The 18,195-nt window shown below is 53.0% G+C and overlaps 1 protein-coding gene across 5 annotated transcripts in view; it reads right to left on the bottom strand.

Annotated features, from left to right (window-relative positions):
- Positions 1-18,195, bottom strand: part of TFCP2L1 (transcription factor CP2 like 1) — a 71,717-nt gene that overhangs the window by 8,333 nt on the left and 45,189 nt on the right. For all 5 annotated transcript variants that reach the window (XM_045366941.2, XM_005572922.4, XM_074008825.1 and 2 more), the window contains 7 exons: positions 15,677-15,768; positions 13,903-13,951; positions 13,725-13,818; positions 11,339-11,429; positions 10,209-10,312; positions 7,990-8,132; positions 398-449 (listed from right to left, as the gene is read on the bottom strand). In XM_045366941.2, coding sequence (XP_045222876.2) covers positions 398-449; positions 7,990-8,132; positions 10,209-10,312; positions 11,339-11,429; positions 13,725-13,818; positions 13,903-13,951; positions 15,677-15,768 — 625 coding nt within the window. The remainder of the gene's footprint in view (positions 1-397; positions 450-7,989; positions 8,133-10,208; positions 10,313-11,338; positions 11,430-13,724; positions 13,819-13,902; positions 13,952-15,676; positions 15,769-18,195) is intronic.

Below are 18,195 nucleotides of genomic sequence, written 5' to 3'. Positions count from 1 at the left end.
CACTGTCGGGTGGGTCCCCCTCGCCCCCCATCCCGACCCACGCTGCCTGCAGACTCAATGGCTGCATTCTGGGCTTGATCTTCCTAGAGGACTCCAGGAAACCCACAACGCATCTTGCTTCTACTCAACACTGAATTCATAGAGAACAAGTTGCCTGGCCTGGGATTTCCCTTTCAGAAGTGACCCTGGGGGCCACTCTCACTTGTTCTGCCATTTCTAGGGCTAGCTTTCACAGGGAGTTTGTGCTTGCTTTTTCTCAAAGGCTTTTCCCAGGTCAGCACTCTCTGGAAGGGCCCATCCTGCAGGAAGGCCCCACCCTCCACCTGCCAGGGATGCAGCTCACTCGCTTCAATTAAACAAGAAAGGGGGAAGAAACAGGGGGAGGGGGAGGCTTTACCTTTAATTGTGCTGAGGACAAAACAGGATTCATCTTGGAAATTCTGCACCATCTGAAAGACAAAAGAGAGAACATGTTCCTTCAACCATGAGTTGAAGTTTGGAAAGCCTCGGGGGCAGAGCCCAGCCACGCACAGCTGCAGAAACACCACTGCCACGGTGCCTACACACGCAGGAACACGGTAAACACCAGTGCCACGGTGCCTACACACGCAGGAACACGGTAAACGCCACTGCCACGGTGCCTACACACGCAGGAACACGGTAAACACCACTACCACGGTGCCTACACACGCAGGAACACGGTAAACACCAGTGCCACGGCGCCTACACACACAGGAACACGGTAAACACCAGTGCCACGGTGCCTACACACGCAGGAACACGGTAAACACCAGTGCCACGGCGCCTACACACACAGGAACACGGTAAACACCAGTGCCACGGCGCCTACACACACAGGAACACGGTAAACACCACTGCCACGGTGCCTACACACACAGGAACACGGTAAACGCCAGTGCCACGGTGCCTACACACACAGGAACACGGTAAACGCCACTGCCACGGTGCCTACACACACAGGAACACGGTAAACACCAGTGCCACGGCGCCTACACACACAGGAACATGGTAAACGCCACTGCCACGGTGCCTACACACGCAGGAACACGGTAAACGCCACTGCCACGGTGCCTACACACGCAGGAACACGGTAAACGCCACTGCCACGGTGCCTACACACGCAGGAACACGGTAAACACCACTACCACGGTGCCTACACACGCAGGAACACGGTAAACGCCACTGCCTTGGTGCCTACACACACAGGAACACGGTAAACACCACTGCCTCGGTGCCTACACACGCAGGAACACGGTAAACACCAGTGCCACGGTGCCTACACACACAGGAACACGGTAAACACCAGTGCCACGGTGCCTACACACACAGGAACACGGTAAACACCAGTGCCACGGTGCCTACACACGCAGGAACACGGTAAACACCACTGCCACGGTGCCTACACACGCAGGAACACGGTAAACACCACTGCCACGGTGCCTACACACGCAGGAACACGGTAAACACCAGTGCCACGGTGCCTACACACGCAGGAACACGGTAAACGCCACTGCCACGGTGCCTACACACGCAGGAACACGGTAAACGCCACTGCCTCGGTGCCTACACACGCAGGAACACGGTAAACGCCACTGCCACGGCGCCTACACACGCAGGAACACGGTAAACGCCACTGCCACGGTGCCTACACACGCAGGAACATGGTAAACGCCACTGCCTCGGTGCCTACACACGCAGGAACACGGTAAACGCCACTGCCCCGGTGCCTACGAACACAGTAGGAACACGGTTCTGCTACAACATTCACTGAAAAATGAGGACACAGAATCAAAGTGTGACATGATTGCAATTTAAGTAACAGAAAGCTGAACATAACCCCAACCATCTAGTATGAATATGAAGGATGGAAAGAGGCCCAAACGGGAATCAAGATGTTAGCATTTAATACTGGACCACTTGATTTGTGTTTGTTTGCACTGTTTTTGCTTTTTCCTAGTTACTGACTCTTCCAGTCTCTGTAACGGACACTTTATAGGAATGTGTATGTGACTGACAGCAACAGATAAAAACAACTAAATACAATGTTTTTAAAAATAGAAACCTTGGTACTTAGTAGGATCTACACATCAGCATCCTCCAAAGACAAAATATAAAGGAGGGTTCCACTACCTGTGTCCATAAATGTGGCAGGAAACTAACGGCTCTGCTCAGGAGCCTCCTCTCTGGAGTTGTAATTTTGACGAACTACCCAGTGACCTTGCACAAGCCAAGCTTTTGAACGTCCTGTCTCCACAACCCTATCTGTAAAACGGTGCTGATTTAGTGATAAAAATATAACCAGAATGCAGACAGGAACTGGTGTTCACTACTGACGGGGATGTAAATCTTTCTAACACTGTTCATGGGACCCAGTAAGAACGATCATGCATTTCCAACAAGGAAGTTTTCCTACATTCTCCTCCAAGTCATGAGCCCTGGACAAACTCCTACATCACAAAGACGGGCATGAGGCTGGTGAGCGCAGCACCGTCTGCAGTAACACCAAACTCCTACCAGCCCTGTCAATCAACAGCAGAAGCATGAACCAGCTGTGATGGAATCGCGCTCCTCAGCGGTGCCAGTGAGCTCCAGCTGTGTACTACAACATGCCTGACCTTCCAAACAAAATGTGAAATGAAAGAAGTCACAGAAGAATACACTATGATTTCACTCACAGAAAGTTTTTAAATAGCAAAATTAAACAATATATTGAGGAGGAACAAGGGAATGCTTAATAGAAAATTCATACCAGCCAGTTGGCTGTTACGAAATCAGTCCACAAAGGGACTTCTAACACAACATTCTGGTAACCTGAGTGCAGGTACACGGGTACTTCAATGGTTCTTTAACTGTACAAGTAAGTTTTATAAATTCTTTCCATATTTATACTGCATTTCACAATTTACATTTAAAGAATATTTTTAAAATATATAAACAGGCCGGGCGTGGTAGCTCACGCCTGTAATCCCAGGAGTTCGGGAGGCTTAGGTGGGTGGATCACCTGAGGTCAGGAGTTCCAGACCAACCTGGCCAACATGGTGAAACCCCATCTCTACTAAAAATACAAAATTAGCCGGGCATGGTGGCAGGTGCCTGTAATCCCAGCTACTCTGGAGGCTAAGGCAGGAGAATCGCTGGAACGCAGGAGGCGGAGGTTGCCGTGAGCTAAGATCACATCACTGCACTTCAGCCTGGGTGACAGAGCGAGACTGTCTCCAAAAAAACAAAAATAAAATATATAAACATACACACAATACACACATACACACACACACACACACACACACACACACACTAGCTAACACAATGGCAGAACCCTTTTTCAAACTGAAAAAATGCCATCCACATTTTATGGCCTGCTCTGGATTACTGCCTCGAATCTTGCAAATCCATCCACCTGTCGACCCCTGCCCCTCCCATGGGGCCTAATGATGCGTGAAGTACATTTACTCTATTCTGCTGGCCTGCTCCATCTAGGACTCTTGGCAGCCCAGCCATTTGGGCATGCAAAGCCCTACGCAGAGCCCACATGGGCTTAATCAGTAACTCTCTTGTTTAATGAAGTGCCCTTGCACCCCAGGGGCCGGCTCCGCGGCTGGCCACGCTGCCTCCAGCACTCCGGGCAATTAAGAACCAAAGGTTTCCAATAGATTCGGGGTTAAGAGGCAAGGAGACTTTCGGGAATGAGAATCGCCTACTTAGGCGAGGTGGCATTTCGGTTCTGCTCTCTGCTTCACTTGCTTCACTGCCTACTCTTGAGCACACAGGACAAGCTGAGGAAGGAACGGCCTTCAGGACCCGTGAAATTGCAAGGGTTCCCCACATTTTTGGTTTTTGTCTTCACAAAAGGAAATTCATTTTGAAATGCAAAGTGACAAGCCTTTGGTGACACTACAGCTGTCCACTGCTCACAGCATGTCCACCTTCCTGGCTATTCTAAAGTCAGCTTTCAGGTTAGGAACCTCAGGCTTCATCTACCTCCTCTGTAAAATAGGAGTTCAAGAAAAAAAATAGCTAGGCCAAGCACAGTGGCTCACGCCTGTAATCCCAGCACCTTGGGAGGCCAAGGCAGGTGAATTGCTTGAGCCCAGGAGTTCAAGACCAGCCGGGGCAACATGGCGAAATGTTGTCTCTACAAAAAATAAAAAAATTAGCCAGGCATGGTGGCACATGCCTGTGGTCCCAGCTACTCAGAAGGCTGAGGTAGGAGGATCACCTGAGCCCAGGAAGTCGCGGCTTCAATAAGTTTAGCTGTGACTGGGCCACTGCACTGTAGCCTGGGTTACAGAGTGAAACCGTGTCTCAAAAAAAAAAAAAAAAAAAAAAAAAAGCTGGATTAGATTTGAATGTAAGAATGTAATAATATACAAGTAATTCTTAACTGCTGAACTGGTGACAAAAATAGCAAGTTGCAAATAAATGTACGGCTGCATGTTTGCTTCATGTTTTAATTTATTTTTTATTTTTTTGAGATGGAGTCTCGCTCTGTTGCCCAGGCTAGAGCGCAGTGGCACAATCTCAGCTCACTGAAACCTCTGCCTCCAGGGTTCAAGTGATTCTCCTGGCTCAGCCTCCCGAGTAGCTGGGATTACAGGCACGCGCCACCACACCTAGCTAATTTTTGTGTTTTCAGTAGAGACAGGGTTTCCTCATGTTGGCCAGGTGGGTCTCGAACTCCTGACCTCAGGTGATCCACCTGCCTCAGCCTCCCAAAGTGCTGGGATTACAGATGTGAGCCACCGTGCCTGGCCTGCGTGTTTTAAAAACCCACACCTACGTACACTAGGGCACACACAGAGACTAGAGCACAAAAAAACTGCCTTTCAGAATCCCATCAAACCTAATGGAAGCTCTTCCAGGAGAAAAGAATGGGGCAGGTAAGGGTTTTTCACATGTGCCTTCTGCTGTTCTATGTTGCTTAACTTCTTATACTAATTACAAATTACTTTTCTTTTTTTTTTTCTGAGACGGAGTCTCGCTCTGTCACCCAGGCTGGAGTGCAGTGGCCGGATCTCAGTTCACTGCAAGCTCCGCCTCCCAGGTTTACGCCATTCTCCTGCCTCACCCTCCCGAGTAGCTGGGACTACAGGCACCCACCACCTCGCCCGGCTAGTTTTTTGTATTTTTTTTAGTAGAGACGGGGTTTCACCGTTTTAGACAGGATGGTCTCGATCTCCTGCCCTCGTGATCCGCCCGTCTCGGCCTCCCAAAGTGCTGGGATTACAGGCTTGAGCCACCGCGCCCGGCCTACAAATTACTTTTCAATGTAAAAGACAGGGAAGTCTACCTTGCTGGCCTCCAGGACTGAGATGAAGTGCTCATGAACATTCAAGGGCTCTGGCAGTTGTAATGACAAGTGGCAAGAGGATTGTTACTAGTAATGTCAATCTGTGAAATATACAAACCCTGAAAAGCCTGACATTTTTATACATCCCCAAATCTCAAAAGATCTCTCCACCACTCACTCCCCCAAATAACAAGTGCCCCGCAGAATCACGGTCAATGACACCACCCACCACTTGTTTAGTGTCTCCTGGCACCTGCCACTGTTCTCCCACCTTATCTGTACTACAGCCTGTTTGACAGGTATATGTATCCCTGTTTTGCAGATGTGGAAACTGTGGCACAGACAGGTTCAGTAAATTTCCCCAAAGTCATTCAGCAACTAGGAGGTAGCTTCGGGTGGGGATATCAGTCCAATTCCAAAGCCTGTATTTTCTCTACTTTTCCCAGCCACTGTTTCTATACTCAGTGTCACCAGGTCAGGAACACTCTTGGCAGCATCACCAGCAAAGGCAAGGACCAGGGATGGGAAGAAACAAATCGGAGTCTTAATCCACAAATGCTGGCCTTGTGTCCTACCACTCCTGTGCTGGTACAGGGTCAGGCGGGGCTCTGTAACCCGCTATACAGACGCCGTCAGAGTTCCCAGAAGTGCTCCGGGTCTGCTGGGGGCTGAACTGCGGGCATATGACCTCATCTCACTTCCACCAGGACAGTCCTACGTTTTTTGTTTGTTTGTTTTGTTTTTGAGACCGAGTTTTGCTCTTGTTGCTCAGGCTGGAGTGCAATGGCATGATCTCAGCTCACCGCAACCTCCGCCTCCCAGATTCAAGCGATCTCCAGCCTCAGCCTCCTGAGTAGCCGGGATTACAGGCGTGCACCACCATGCCCAGTTAATTTTGTATTTTTAGTACAGACGGGGTTTCTCCATGTTGGTCAGGCTGGTCTCGAACTCCCGACCTCAGGTGATCCGCCCACCTCGGCCTCCCAAAGTGCTGGGATTACAGGCATGAGCCACCGTGCTCAGCCACAGGTCTATGTTTAAAGGCTTCACTTCAGCTGGTGCGGTGGCTCACACCTGTAATACCAGCACTTTGGGAGGCCAAGGTGGGTGGACCACTTGAGCCTAGGAGTTTGAGACCAGTCTGGGAAACATGGCAAAACCCTGTCTCTACAAAAAATTAGGCCAGCGTGGTGGTGAGTGCCTGTAGTCCCAGCTGCTCAGGAGCCTGAGGCGGGAGGACGGCCTGAGCCTGGGGAGGTGGAGGTTGCAGTAAGCTCAGATCACACCAGCCTGAGTGATGGAGTAGGACCTTGTCTCAAAAACAACAACAACAAAAGGCTGGATGCGGTGGCTCACACCTGTAATCTCAGCACTTTGGGAGGCTGAGGCAGGAAGATGGCTTGAGCCCAAGAGTTCAAGACCAGCCTGGGGAATGCAGCAAGATCCTGTCTCAATTTTTTTTTCAGAACAATTTTTTTTTTTTTTTTTGAGACAGAGTCTCACTCTGTCGCCAGGCTGCAGTGCAGTGGCGCGATCTCAGCTCACTACAAGCTCCACCTCCTGGGTTCATGCCATTCTCCTGCCTCAGCCTCCCGAGTAGCTGGGACTACAGGCACACGCCACCATACCCGGCTATTTTTTTGTGTTTTTAGTAGAGACGGGGTTTCACCATGTTAGCCAGGATGGTCTCGATCTCATGACCTCGTGATCCACCCGCCTCGGCCTCCCGAAGTGCTGGGATTGTATATAAGTGGGAGCCACCGCGCCCAGCCCTAATACAAACATTTTAAAATAAATAAATAAAGGTTTCACTTCAGCAGGGGCTAGGTACCTTGCAGGCTCAGAGCTTGGCCCTGCAGCTCCAGTCCCTGGGTTCCCACCATAGCTCCACCCCTTACCCGCTGTGCAACCTGGGGCAATTACTCAGCCTCTGTGCCTCAGTCCCCCATCTGTGAAATGGGATGATAATAGCACCCACATCATATAGAGGCAGGCAGGATTAAATGAGTCACTATGCATACACTTAAAATAAGCATACACTCCTGTTATTAGGTGGAAGGGGTACAGGATAGAACAAACTTAAAAGCTTCTGTTCTACAACATGCAAAGAATGCCTAACCCTGTCAGCAAGCATATTCAACACTCCCTTCTTAGCCATGAGTGGGATCAGATCCCTGCAGACCACAGTACCTGAGCCCTCTGCCAGTAGCTGCGTGTGCTCTGCACTGCCCTGTGCCACCCGGGAAGGCTGTGGCACCTTCACCACTTGGCAGAGGCCTCTGCTCTCCTCTCCCACAAGCCACAGCCTTGCCATCACCGGCCCCCGAGTCCATTTCACCTCTCCCTGGGGCCTGTCGCCCACCCTGGGGGAACGCCCCTCTCGTGACCTCCAGAGCCCTGACTGTAAGCACCTTGGGCCAGAGTGGAGTCTGTCCTCCTGGCTCCCACAGGGCACCCAGCCCAGGAGGGGTAAGGAGTGCCTACTCCACATGGCAGCCATTCAGACCCAGAAGGGGCCTCCGTACTTTCCACTGCAGCCCTGGACAGCCCCAGCTGCAGGTGGCCTGCAGATGAACCTGTCTGTCACTCCCAAACCCAAGTGTGTCTCCGGGGCAGGGGTTCTGACGCTCCTCCCATGGCCCAGAGCCCGTTACTGGGGCGGGTCGGGCAGCAGCCCTCACCTCATTGCTCACCACCACATGGATGCCCGTGGGGCCCTGCCGGTAGACTCGGTGGATGTGCTGGGGGGAGATGCTGTACAGGTTGGCGATCTTCTCAATCAGCTCCAAGGTGGTCAGCTCTTCCAGGAAGATGGCGTGGTACACTGGGGAAAGGAAGAACAAGTGCTGCTTTCCAAGTGGCCATTCCGTCAGCATGAGCCTGCCTGTGCCCTCCCACCTGCCCTGAGAAAGCAGTAAGTCCTTTGTCAAAACGCCACGCCCAGGGCGGCGGGGCAGGGCCACACTGCCACTCTTTTTGTTTCGTTTGTTTTGTTTTGCAATGGAGTCTTGCTCCATCACCCAAGCTGGAGTGCAGTGGTGTGATCTCGGCTCACTGCAACCTCCACCTCCTAGGTTCAGGTGATTCTCCTACCTCAGCCTCCCAAGTAGCTGGGATTACAGGTGTGCACCACCACACCTGGCTAATTTTTGTATTTTTAGTAGAAATGGGGTTTCACCATGTTGGCCAGGCTGGTCTCAAACTCCTGACCTCAGGTGATCCGCTTGCCTCAGCCTCCCAAAGTGCTGGGATTACAGGCATGAGACACCGCACCCGGCCAAGCTGCCATTCTTGAGTCCTCTCGGTCTCTCTTGGGGTGCTTATGTGAAATGCAGAGATCCCTAGACCCATCCCCGGCCCAGTGACACCCAGCTGGGCTAAAGGGAGTATCAGGCAATTCTGATATCAGCCACATGTGAACCCACGTCAGAAGAAAGGAACAAATTCTGTCTCTTTTCAGCTCCTTGGCTGTTTAAAGGGTTCTTGGATAGCTGGAGGGCAATGAGTGAACGTCTTTTCCCTCCCTGCAACACAGACCATACTCAGCCTCAATACAGTAACCCTAAGGAGAGAAGGGGGCACCAGGAAGGCACCACGGTGTCAGCAAGTGGGAAGAAAACAGTGACACTGACACAGACACAGCCCGCACCAACCAGGCAGGAGCAAATGCCACCAGCAACCCAAGGTGGGTTACTCAACTTCAAGGGACCTCAAGTTCCTCAAAAGCAAATGCAATTGGATTAAATTCAAGAGTCCCAAGCTTTCCCTCACCTGAGAAACCCTTGGTTCAATAAACCAATAAACCTCATCAGAGGCCCAATATTTTAAAAGCACACACAGGTGGCCGTGGTGGCTCATGCCTACAATCCCAGCACTCTGGGTGGCCAAGGCAGGCGGATCTCTGGAGCCCAAGAGTTCAAGACCAGCCTGGGCAACAGAATGAGACTCCATCTCTACAAAAACATATAAGAATTAGCCAGGTGTGGGGGTATGCACGTTTCTTTTTTTTTTTCCCTGAGACAGAGTCTCACTTTGTCACCCAGGCTGGAGTGCAGTGGCGTGATCTCAGCTCACTGCGACCTGCGCCTCCCAGGTTCAAGTGATTCTCCTGCTTCAGCTGGGATTACAGGCACGACCATGCATGGCTAATTTTTGTATTGTTTTTTCAGTAGAGACGGGGTTTCACCATGTTGGCCAGGCTGGTCTCAAACTCCTGACCGCCTCGGTCTCCCGAAGTGCTGGGATTACAGGCGCGAGCCGCTGCGCCCGGCCTACTTTTTCAATACTTAGAGACTGGGTCTTGGTATGTTGCTCAGGCTGGCCTTGAACTCCTGGGCACAAGCAATCCTCCCATCTCCCCAGGTGCTGGAATTATAGGTGTGAACCACCACACCCAGCCATAATTTTGCTCCTAAAACAAACCAAGCTGCCAGCAAAAAGAAGTAGCAGGATCCCAGGCTGACGCCTTTCACCATGGCCACTGGGAGTGCTCGATGGGAGCAGAAAGGCAGACGGCCACGCCTCTTAGGTCCTGGAGAGAGCCTCCTCTCATCAGGAGCTGCATGGGGAGCAGTTTGAGGAAACAAAAAGCACCAGGGTGGGCATTCCTGGCTCCAATCCCGACTGCCACTCACTGGAAGCAAGATCTGGGACAATCCCAACACCTTCCCAAGCCTCGGGGTGTGCACTGAGGCAGCACCCACACTGTGGGGCCACCACGAGGTCAGACCATGCACCATGCAAGGAGCATGCACTGGGCTGCCCTTTCCACGTGTCGGCATGTGGGAGCCCAGGACTGTCCTGCATATTCACTGGAAATGAACAGAGGCCAGACTGCGGGTTTGAAAGCCAGGCTGCGGGACCTGATGTGTGGGTCCCAGCTCTGCTCCCCACAACTCACCACACAGGTTGCTGTCTCCACTGCCCTCCTGCTTCTGCTGCAGGGGCACTCGATTCTGCTCCAGCTCCTGACAGACATAAATGGTCATCTTTGGCCTCACATTCCTGACAGGAGAAGAGAAAATAAATACTAGGTGTGGTGGACCAGGCGCAGTTGTTTTAGAATATTCCAGGATGGAAACAATAGTGGGCAGAACTGGGGGAGGAAGAAAGACAGCGGTGGTGACGCGGAGTGCCTGTCATGGGGTGGTGAATGACCCTCCCAGGCCCCGTAGCCTGCCAAGGGGCGCTCTGCCCCAGACCACGAAGCTCAACATACAAGACGTTTTCCGGCAACAATGAGAGCAAGCGCTGTCCGTGGCTTGCTGTGTACCAGGTATTGTTCTCAGAACACGCGTAACTCATTTCATCCTCACACAACTTGCGAGGGAGCTAGGACCACTGCTGTCATTCCACAGTTGAGGAAACTGAGGCTCGCAGGGCAAACGGCTTTCCCTTCACTGCACAGCACCTAAGAGGCAGATCTGGGACTCGAACCCAGGCTCTCACTCTAAAACCATGCTGTCCATGTGTGGCTATTTACACTTAAAGTCACTAAAGTTAAACACAAATTTTGTCCATGACATCAGCCTCGGTCCAAGTGCTCCACAGCCACACGTGGCCAGCACAGCTGCAGAACGTCTCTGCCATGGCAGGAAGGTGTGCAGGATGGCGCTGCTCTGGAGTCTGCCCTGAAACGGCTGCACGATACCATCGGACTGGCCCCAGTCCACAGCTCCCCTCAGGGAGGGAGCAGCTCCGAGCCCAGGACCACACAAGCATCTGAGAACATGGGCAAGGGGCTCAGAGGCCAAGATCCAGAGGCCAAGGCTCTCGTCCAACCAAGAAGAGGGAGGGACCTCCAGGCAGGGTCTGCGGCAGCCGGCCACATCTCCCACTGCAGTGTCTCACTCCCCTGCTGTGGCCTGTGCCCCTCTTGCCACACTTCCTCCTACACTTGACCCCACACTGCAGGAGCCCTGTCCCCCCAGGCCAGACCACCCACCATCCAAGAGGCTGAGGTAGGAGCTTCCCACCACGTGCCACAGGACCTGAGCCTCTGGCTGGCTTCACAGAGAAACCAACACCTACCGGCCTTTGATGGCGTTGAAGAGCCGGATTCCATCTGCGGGACCACAGATCTGGACCAAATCATCTCGGGACATCTTCAGCAAGTCAGCACCTAAACAGAAAAATGGCGGTGCCTGTTACACGGGACACAGAGAAAGGGCTCGTTCCCCAAGCACCGGCAGACCCCATAGCACTGGGGGTAGGGGGTGGGGAAGAGCCAGATGCACAACCTCACAGAGAGAAAATGGCAAAATGCCCAACGACATCAGAAGATCACAGCCCAGGAACTGCCAGGGCTCACAACAGTGAGTACAACAGAAGCCAAAGGGCCCCCACCACCTGCCCCGCTTTCTTTTTTTTTTTAAAGAGACGAGGTGTCACTATATTGCCTAGCCTGGCTGGTCTTGAACTCCTGGGCTCAAGCAGTCCACCCACCTCAGCCTCTCAAAGTACTGGGATTACAGACATGAGCCACTGCATCTGGCCTCTTTTCTCTTTTTTTGACATATAATCTGTATGCACAGATGTCATCGGCACTGTGGCCACGTGTGCATCTGTCTGTATATGGAAGTATACGGCTCGCTGGATGCTGACAATCTGAATACACTCCGGGATCCAGCACTGACAGCAAGCAGTGGAACATTACCAGCCTCCTGTAGGCCTCTTGTGCCAGCCACCACCCCTACTCCCACCCAGGGGAACCACTATCCTGACTTGCTACAGTGCAGACACGTTGTGCATGTTCTCTGAAGTTTCTGTACGTGGGACTGAACGGTCGGCACTCCTCCTGGTCTGGCTTCCCTCTCTCCAAGTCATGTTTCACGGTGCATTTGTGTGGAATGCAGTCACAGACTGTTCGTGCCCGTTATCACCTATTATCATTGTATGTCCACACCACAATTCGCATACCCACTTTGTGTGGATGGGTGCTGTGGGAGATTCTGGTCTGGGCTGTTAGGAACAGACTCTCTGAATGCTCTCATACATGTCTTTGTTCATTGCACAGGTGCATGTCTGCCAGGTCCAGCCCCAGAGAGGGCTGTGGGACCGTAGGGTGTGTTTGGCTCTGGCAGATACTGCCAGCAGTTTCCCAGACCGTTACATCCATGTATGGTCCCACCAGCAGCATGTGAGGACGGGCCCACATTTAAAGGAACATGGGAAGGCGACTATCTCATGGGGACAGAAGCGAGCATAGTGTGAGGGCTGCCCCTTCCTCAAAGCCCAAGGGGGTCCCCGAGAGCCTGGTCCCACACACTCTCCAAGTACGAGTATCTCAGCCTCAGCTGAAAGCCTGCCCAAGGCCATGATTCCCACCCCTGTCTTCCCACCACAATAAGATACGGTTTTAGGTACAATTCTATAGACACAATGGCTTCCTTTCCACTGGGAGTAAAAGCCAAAGTCCTTCCACTGTTCTTCCAGGGCCCCCATCCTGTCCGTGTCCCTGGGTACCTTTCTGACCCCTCCTCCCCGGGCCACTCCACTCCACCTGGGTCCCCTGCTCTGTGACCACACAAGGCAGGTGCCCACATGGTGGCTGACTGCCCTACTTAAGACCACAGCCGGCATTCCTCCCCCTCCTCCACCCAGTCCAGCTCAGGGTCCTTTCTGAACCCCCACCCCAATCACACAGGTCGCACCGCACTGAAATGAGCGGTCTATGCATCTGTACTGACTTACAGCTACAAGCTCCCAAGGACAGGGTCACTGTGTTTCCCCGCCCAGGGACCCTCCCCCAACAGGCTCTCAGCAAGGCCGAGCTGAGGGTGTGCAGGCACCATTTCTCTTCCACTGCCACGGATGTCTGTGGAATCCGCTCCTCTAGCTGTGGCCAGGCCTTTACTCTGTCACTGTGGATAAGCTCTACTTGCTGGCAAGGCTCACTGCTCAGTTCACCTTTGCACTCCACAATACCTAGCTTGGGACTTCTGTCTGAGGGCCCATCAGGAAGGGCCCTGAAACGTTTTAAAGAAGGAAGAACCCCCTTTCTGTCTCACCCATGGCTTTACCTCGATCTCCCAGGTCGTGGCTCTGGAGCCAGTGTGAGGAGCAGTATTTGGGTAGGAAAAGCATAAAGGGCCTTACATCTCCCTGCGGGGCTAAGGGGACTCTTCCCGGGCAGACCAGAGCCCACCATCCCCCGCAGGAGAGGGGATCTTGACCAAGTCACCCAGATGGTCCCCCTGAAGTCACGCTCACCTGGGACCTTCTGGGGACAGCATCTCCTACGTCTAGCACCTGGCCCAGGGCTGGGGCACGTGAGCGAGTGAACCCACACTGCCCTGGGTCTCCCAGCCGAAACGACAGCGCCGCCTGGGTCGAGAGCAAGTCCCGGAAGGTGGCCAGCCTTGCTACGTGTTTCCAAGATGCTCACGGGCTTTAAAGACAATTCAGAGATGCTCACCCGAGAAGCTGGCAAACAGCCGGCAGAACTGCGAGAACCTGTTGCGGTGCAGCCACTGCTGGGCATCCTGGATCGAGGCTGATGGGAGCAGGTGCTGTGGGCAGAGGGGAGAGGCTTGAGATGGCGGCTCAGGGCCCACGAGGGACCGCCAGCCGGAAAGCCCTGCTCAGACACTTACGTCACTGCCCACGGGCAGGGCCTCCACCGGGTGGGTCGGAGAGGTGTTGCTGCAAAGGAAAAGGAACCAGTGATGAGGACGGAGGAGGCTCCCAGGGCCATGGCCAACGTCCCGGCACCCAGCCTGGCACTTTCACTTGCCGTTAGGTGCGGCATTTGTTCTAAGTGGAATGAGTCCTCAAGAATTTCCTGAGTCACAGAAACACAGCAGGAGCCAACGTTCAATCCCTCAAAATCCCCAACTGAGCCTTTTTCAGTGTAGACAGGAAGTTCTGATGGGCTACACTGCCCTAGTCAACAATACTCCCCTACCCGAGTCATCAGCAGCACATCCCAGGCCCCTGTTGGCTGACCCCTGCTGGTCTCAAACTTGGAGATTCAAGTCCCAGCCCCAGGGAAGGACAGGCTGAGCAAGGGCACCCAGCGCCTCAGCACCTGGAAGGCTGCCGCCAAACCCAAGGGTCCTCCACCGAACCCTCTGCCGGGTGGTGAGAGGAGAGGGTAGAGGAATCCCACGGGGAGTTATTTTGCAGTGAACAAGCACCCACGGCTTGACATCCATCCACGAGGAAAAGCACTGTTCTGTTCTCCCGAGAGGGGGTGCACAAGCTTCCTCGGGGGCTAGACTGGGGAGGAGGCACAGACCTGAGCACTCTCCAGGTGGATGGCGGTGAAGGCTGCACAACAGTGTGAATGGACTTAATGCCACCAGACTGCACGCTTAAAAACGGTAAATTTTGTGTTACGTCTATTTCTCCATAATGGGAAAAAGAGACCCTTGCAGGGCTGATCCCCAGACCAGTCATCAGTGAAGACAGCCTCCACTTCTCACCAAGTGTCTACGGGGTGCGAGCATCGTACACTCATTCCTCCCAACCCTGTGTAGAATTCTTACCCCCGTTTTGCAGTAGAGAAACCGAGGCTCAGGGAGGTTAAGGGAGTTACCCCGCAAAAGGCAAAGATTGAAGACTAGGTCTGCCTGAATCTAAACATAACACTGTTTCTGTGTCTACCCTCACTTCCCCGGGGACTCCTTGGTAAAATCAGGTTCACAGACAATCTCGCTTTCTTATTAGAAAAGTTCTGTCTGCCACACATGGGCTCTGACGAACCTGCAGGCAGGAAACAGGCAGCCTCCACCCGGCACTCTCCCGCCTCCATCCCTGCTGCCAGCACAGGCCATGCAGAGCCCTCACGGTGACCCATGGCCCCGTGCCGTGCAGCCCCCAACAGTTAGGAAACTGCCTGCAGCTCCAGCACTGTCCCGTCACAGCGTCCTCAGGGTCCATGTGGCCTGTGTGTCTGCAGAGCTGTGTGGGACAGCAATGAAGCCAGCTTCTATGTTGTAAGGCCTGCAACCCAAGGCAGAGAGGACCCTAGCCAGATCCCCTCACCCCCACACTCGGTGATCACGCTGGACAAAGAGCCAGGAAGGGCCCCCCAGACAGCTGCTCCCTAAGGCTCCACTGTCAGGAGGGCCATTCTGCCCCAGAGGGCACCAGAGGCTGTCTCGGGTGGCTGACCTCATGCACCCTCAAACCAGTCCTGGTTTCACCCGGTTAAGTTCTGGGCCGCTGCCCCACCCGACAGCGTTTACAGGGGTGTTTCTGAGCACTAAAAGTTGTGTAAATGCTAAAGACAGTTGTGACTGCAACACGAGTTAGCTACTCTGAGACCCAAACAGAAAGGAGAGGAGACCCAGAAAGGAAGACTAAGAAAGGAAAGCACATCCGTCTTCATTCCAGGGAACCCAAAGAAAGAAAGGTGGGACGTACCCTTCGCCGAGGCCAAAGCTGTTTGGAGAGCCATTGTAGCTTGGGGACGGGGCGCTGTTCACCTGGTAGGCCACGTCGGGCCACGGAGAGCACTGCAGGAGAGAGCACAGGGCCGAGCTGGGATCTGGAGAGGTGCTGAGTCGTGATCCCCAGGTCCTCCCCAGCAGGCACGCACTGACACCAATGCATGAGACCCCGACCTGTCAAACTGCGCTTCCCCAGTACCCACAACGAGCCATGGCCAGGCAGGTTCTGAGGGCCACAGGAAGGAAACCAGCAGAAATGTTCAGAAGTCACCCCTGGAGCAAGGGAAGCACGCAAGGGGTCTCTCTGGGCTTCCCAGCAGTAACACCAGAGAGGAAACCTCACAGTCACGGGATTCTTGAGTTGGTCCAGGAGAGAGAAAAAACAAAACCGGCCAATTGCTCAGAAACTTCTTTTCCCGGGAGACACAAATTCGTGTAAACGTCTGTTACAGGGAGTGCTGGGCCACAGGCAACTTCCAAACAAAAAAAATAAGCAGTAAGAGTCAGTATTACAACCTGTGCTATTTGCAAAAAGAACCTGCCGACAGGGGCAAAGGTCCTTGTGCAATCACCAAAAGCAGCTCCTCTCGGTGAGATTCAACCGTGCTCATTCCATTGGAGGCATTCTGCTAGGGGCTACGGGAGATCCACAAACACGAAAGACGTGATCCTTGCCCTCAAAAACATGCTACTATGGAAGCCAAAAACAGATGCATGTGGAGTCTCCCAAAGGAAGCAAGGATGTATAGGTTTTGCCTGCTGGAGAAAGTCCATCCAGCAGAAAAAGTTCCCCTCTTCCCCGGCCTGCAGTGATGCCTCTTCAGAGAGGGACAATTTGAAGCATTCCTGAAGATGTACTGTCACCCGCCAAACTACAGCGTTGGTAAATATTTAAGTGTTGTCAGTGTGGGCTCGAATCTGTTGGTGCTAAATCCTACAGCCCAAGGAGGAAAGCCGAACAGCCGGTAGAAGAGGCAGCCAGCGCCTCCCAGGGTGGGCTTTCAACTAGACTGCACTGTGGCAAGGGCTCGGACAGACCTGGCAAGCGGCTCACCAGGACCTCTCTTCCCAGGGGCAGTCAGCAGAGGAGGGGAGAGGCTGAGGCTCAGTTAGGGAGAGAATGGTATCAGGAGGTGGGCACACTGGGCAGCGGCACCAGCACAGGCATGAACCAAGTATGGGAAGAAACCAGTCTGGCCTCTAATCCATCAATGCAGTCCTTGCATCCTGCCACTCCTTTGTGGGCTGAGGGGGAGGCAGGTGACTGACCTTCAGTCAGATAAAACGCCAGTGCACATCTGTCTGACCATAAATTAGTTTTTACACTGTCTTATTGCAAATACCCTTCTGCATGTACACACACACATATACATACAGCTGCTCGTCAGCCAAGACCGGGCCACCATTCTCTTAGCTGCTCCAAGCCTCACCCCTAACAGCCTTAATCCTACCATGGCCGGCAGGGGCCTTACCCACGTGGAGGGCCTTCTGAGGAAGTCCAATTACTCAATGAACAAATAGCACCACCAATTAGTCAGCCTGACTGCAGAACACAGTGGGAAAGAGTCACACAAAAATTCCCAGTGAAAAAGGAGGCACTAGCTGCAACTCGGAAAGGGAAGAGGTTAGGCACAGTGGCTCACGCCTGTAATCCCAGCACTTTGGGAGGCCAAGGCGGGCACATCACTTGAGGTTTGGAGTTCAAGACCAGCCTGGCCAACATGGTGAAACCCCATCTCTACTAAAAATACAAAAAAATTAGCTGGGCATGGTGGCGCATGCACGTAATCCCAGGTACTGGGGAAGGCTGAGGCAGGAGAATCACTTGAACCCAGGAGACCAAGGTTGCAGTGAGCCGAGACTGTGCCACTGTACTCCAGCCTGGGCAACAGAGTGAGACTCCGTCTCAAAAAAAAGAAAAAAAGGGAAGAGGAAGAACAAGCTCCTCAGGAGTTCCCATGGACATATGGAGAGTTGCAGCAGGCTGGCATTGCTGTCCGGGTTAACAGAAAATACAACCAGGCAGCAAAATAACAAGGGCCGACACCCTCCAACCCAGAGATCCCACTGAGAAAGGAAACCTGCCGACTGCTTCCCGTGTGCAGACCTTCACATGCACAGTTATTCACTACACCACTGCCTGAAACTCCAGGAGCTGAGAAACGACCCCCCATCCACCAACAGGCCATCACACACGACGCCACACAGCTGGGTAAGGAACTAGAAAGCTGTAGGGATCAGGCACCAAGATAAGCTAATAATGGAAAAAAGCAAAGTGTGTCTATGTACACTGTTGGTGTATAAATGCAGGCACGGGGCAAACATGTGTCTGCACTGGCTTCACCTGCAGACAAAGTTGGGCCAGATGCACAAGGTTTCTGACCTAGAGGGGAGAAACCACGAGGCAGGAATGGCACTGAGAGGGACATTTTCTGTTGTACACTCTCTCGTACCTTTGGAATTTAAAACCATGTGAATACATTACCTACTCAA

This window comes from Macaca fascicularis, chromosome 12, assembly GCF_037993035.2.
Source record: "Macaca fascicularis isolate 582-1 chromosome 12, T2T-MFA8v1.1".
NCBI classification, from domain to species: Eukaryota; Metazoa; Chordata; class Mammalia; order Primates; family Cercopithecidae; genus Macaca; species Macaca fascicularis.
This window is presented reverse-complemented; position numbering and strand designations above follow the sequence as displayed.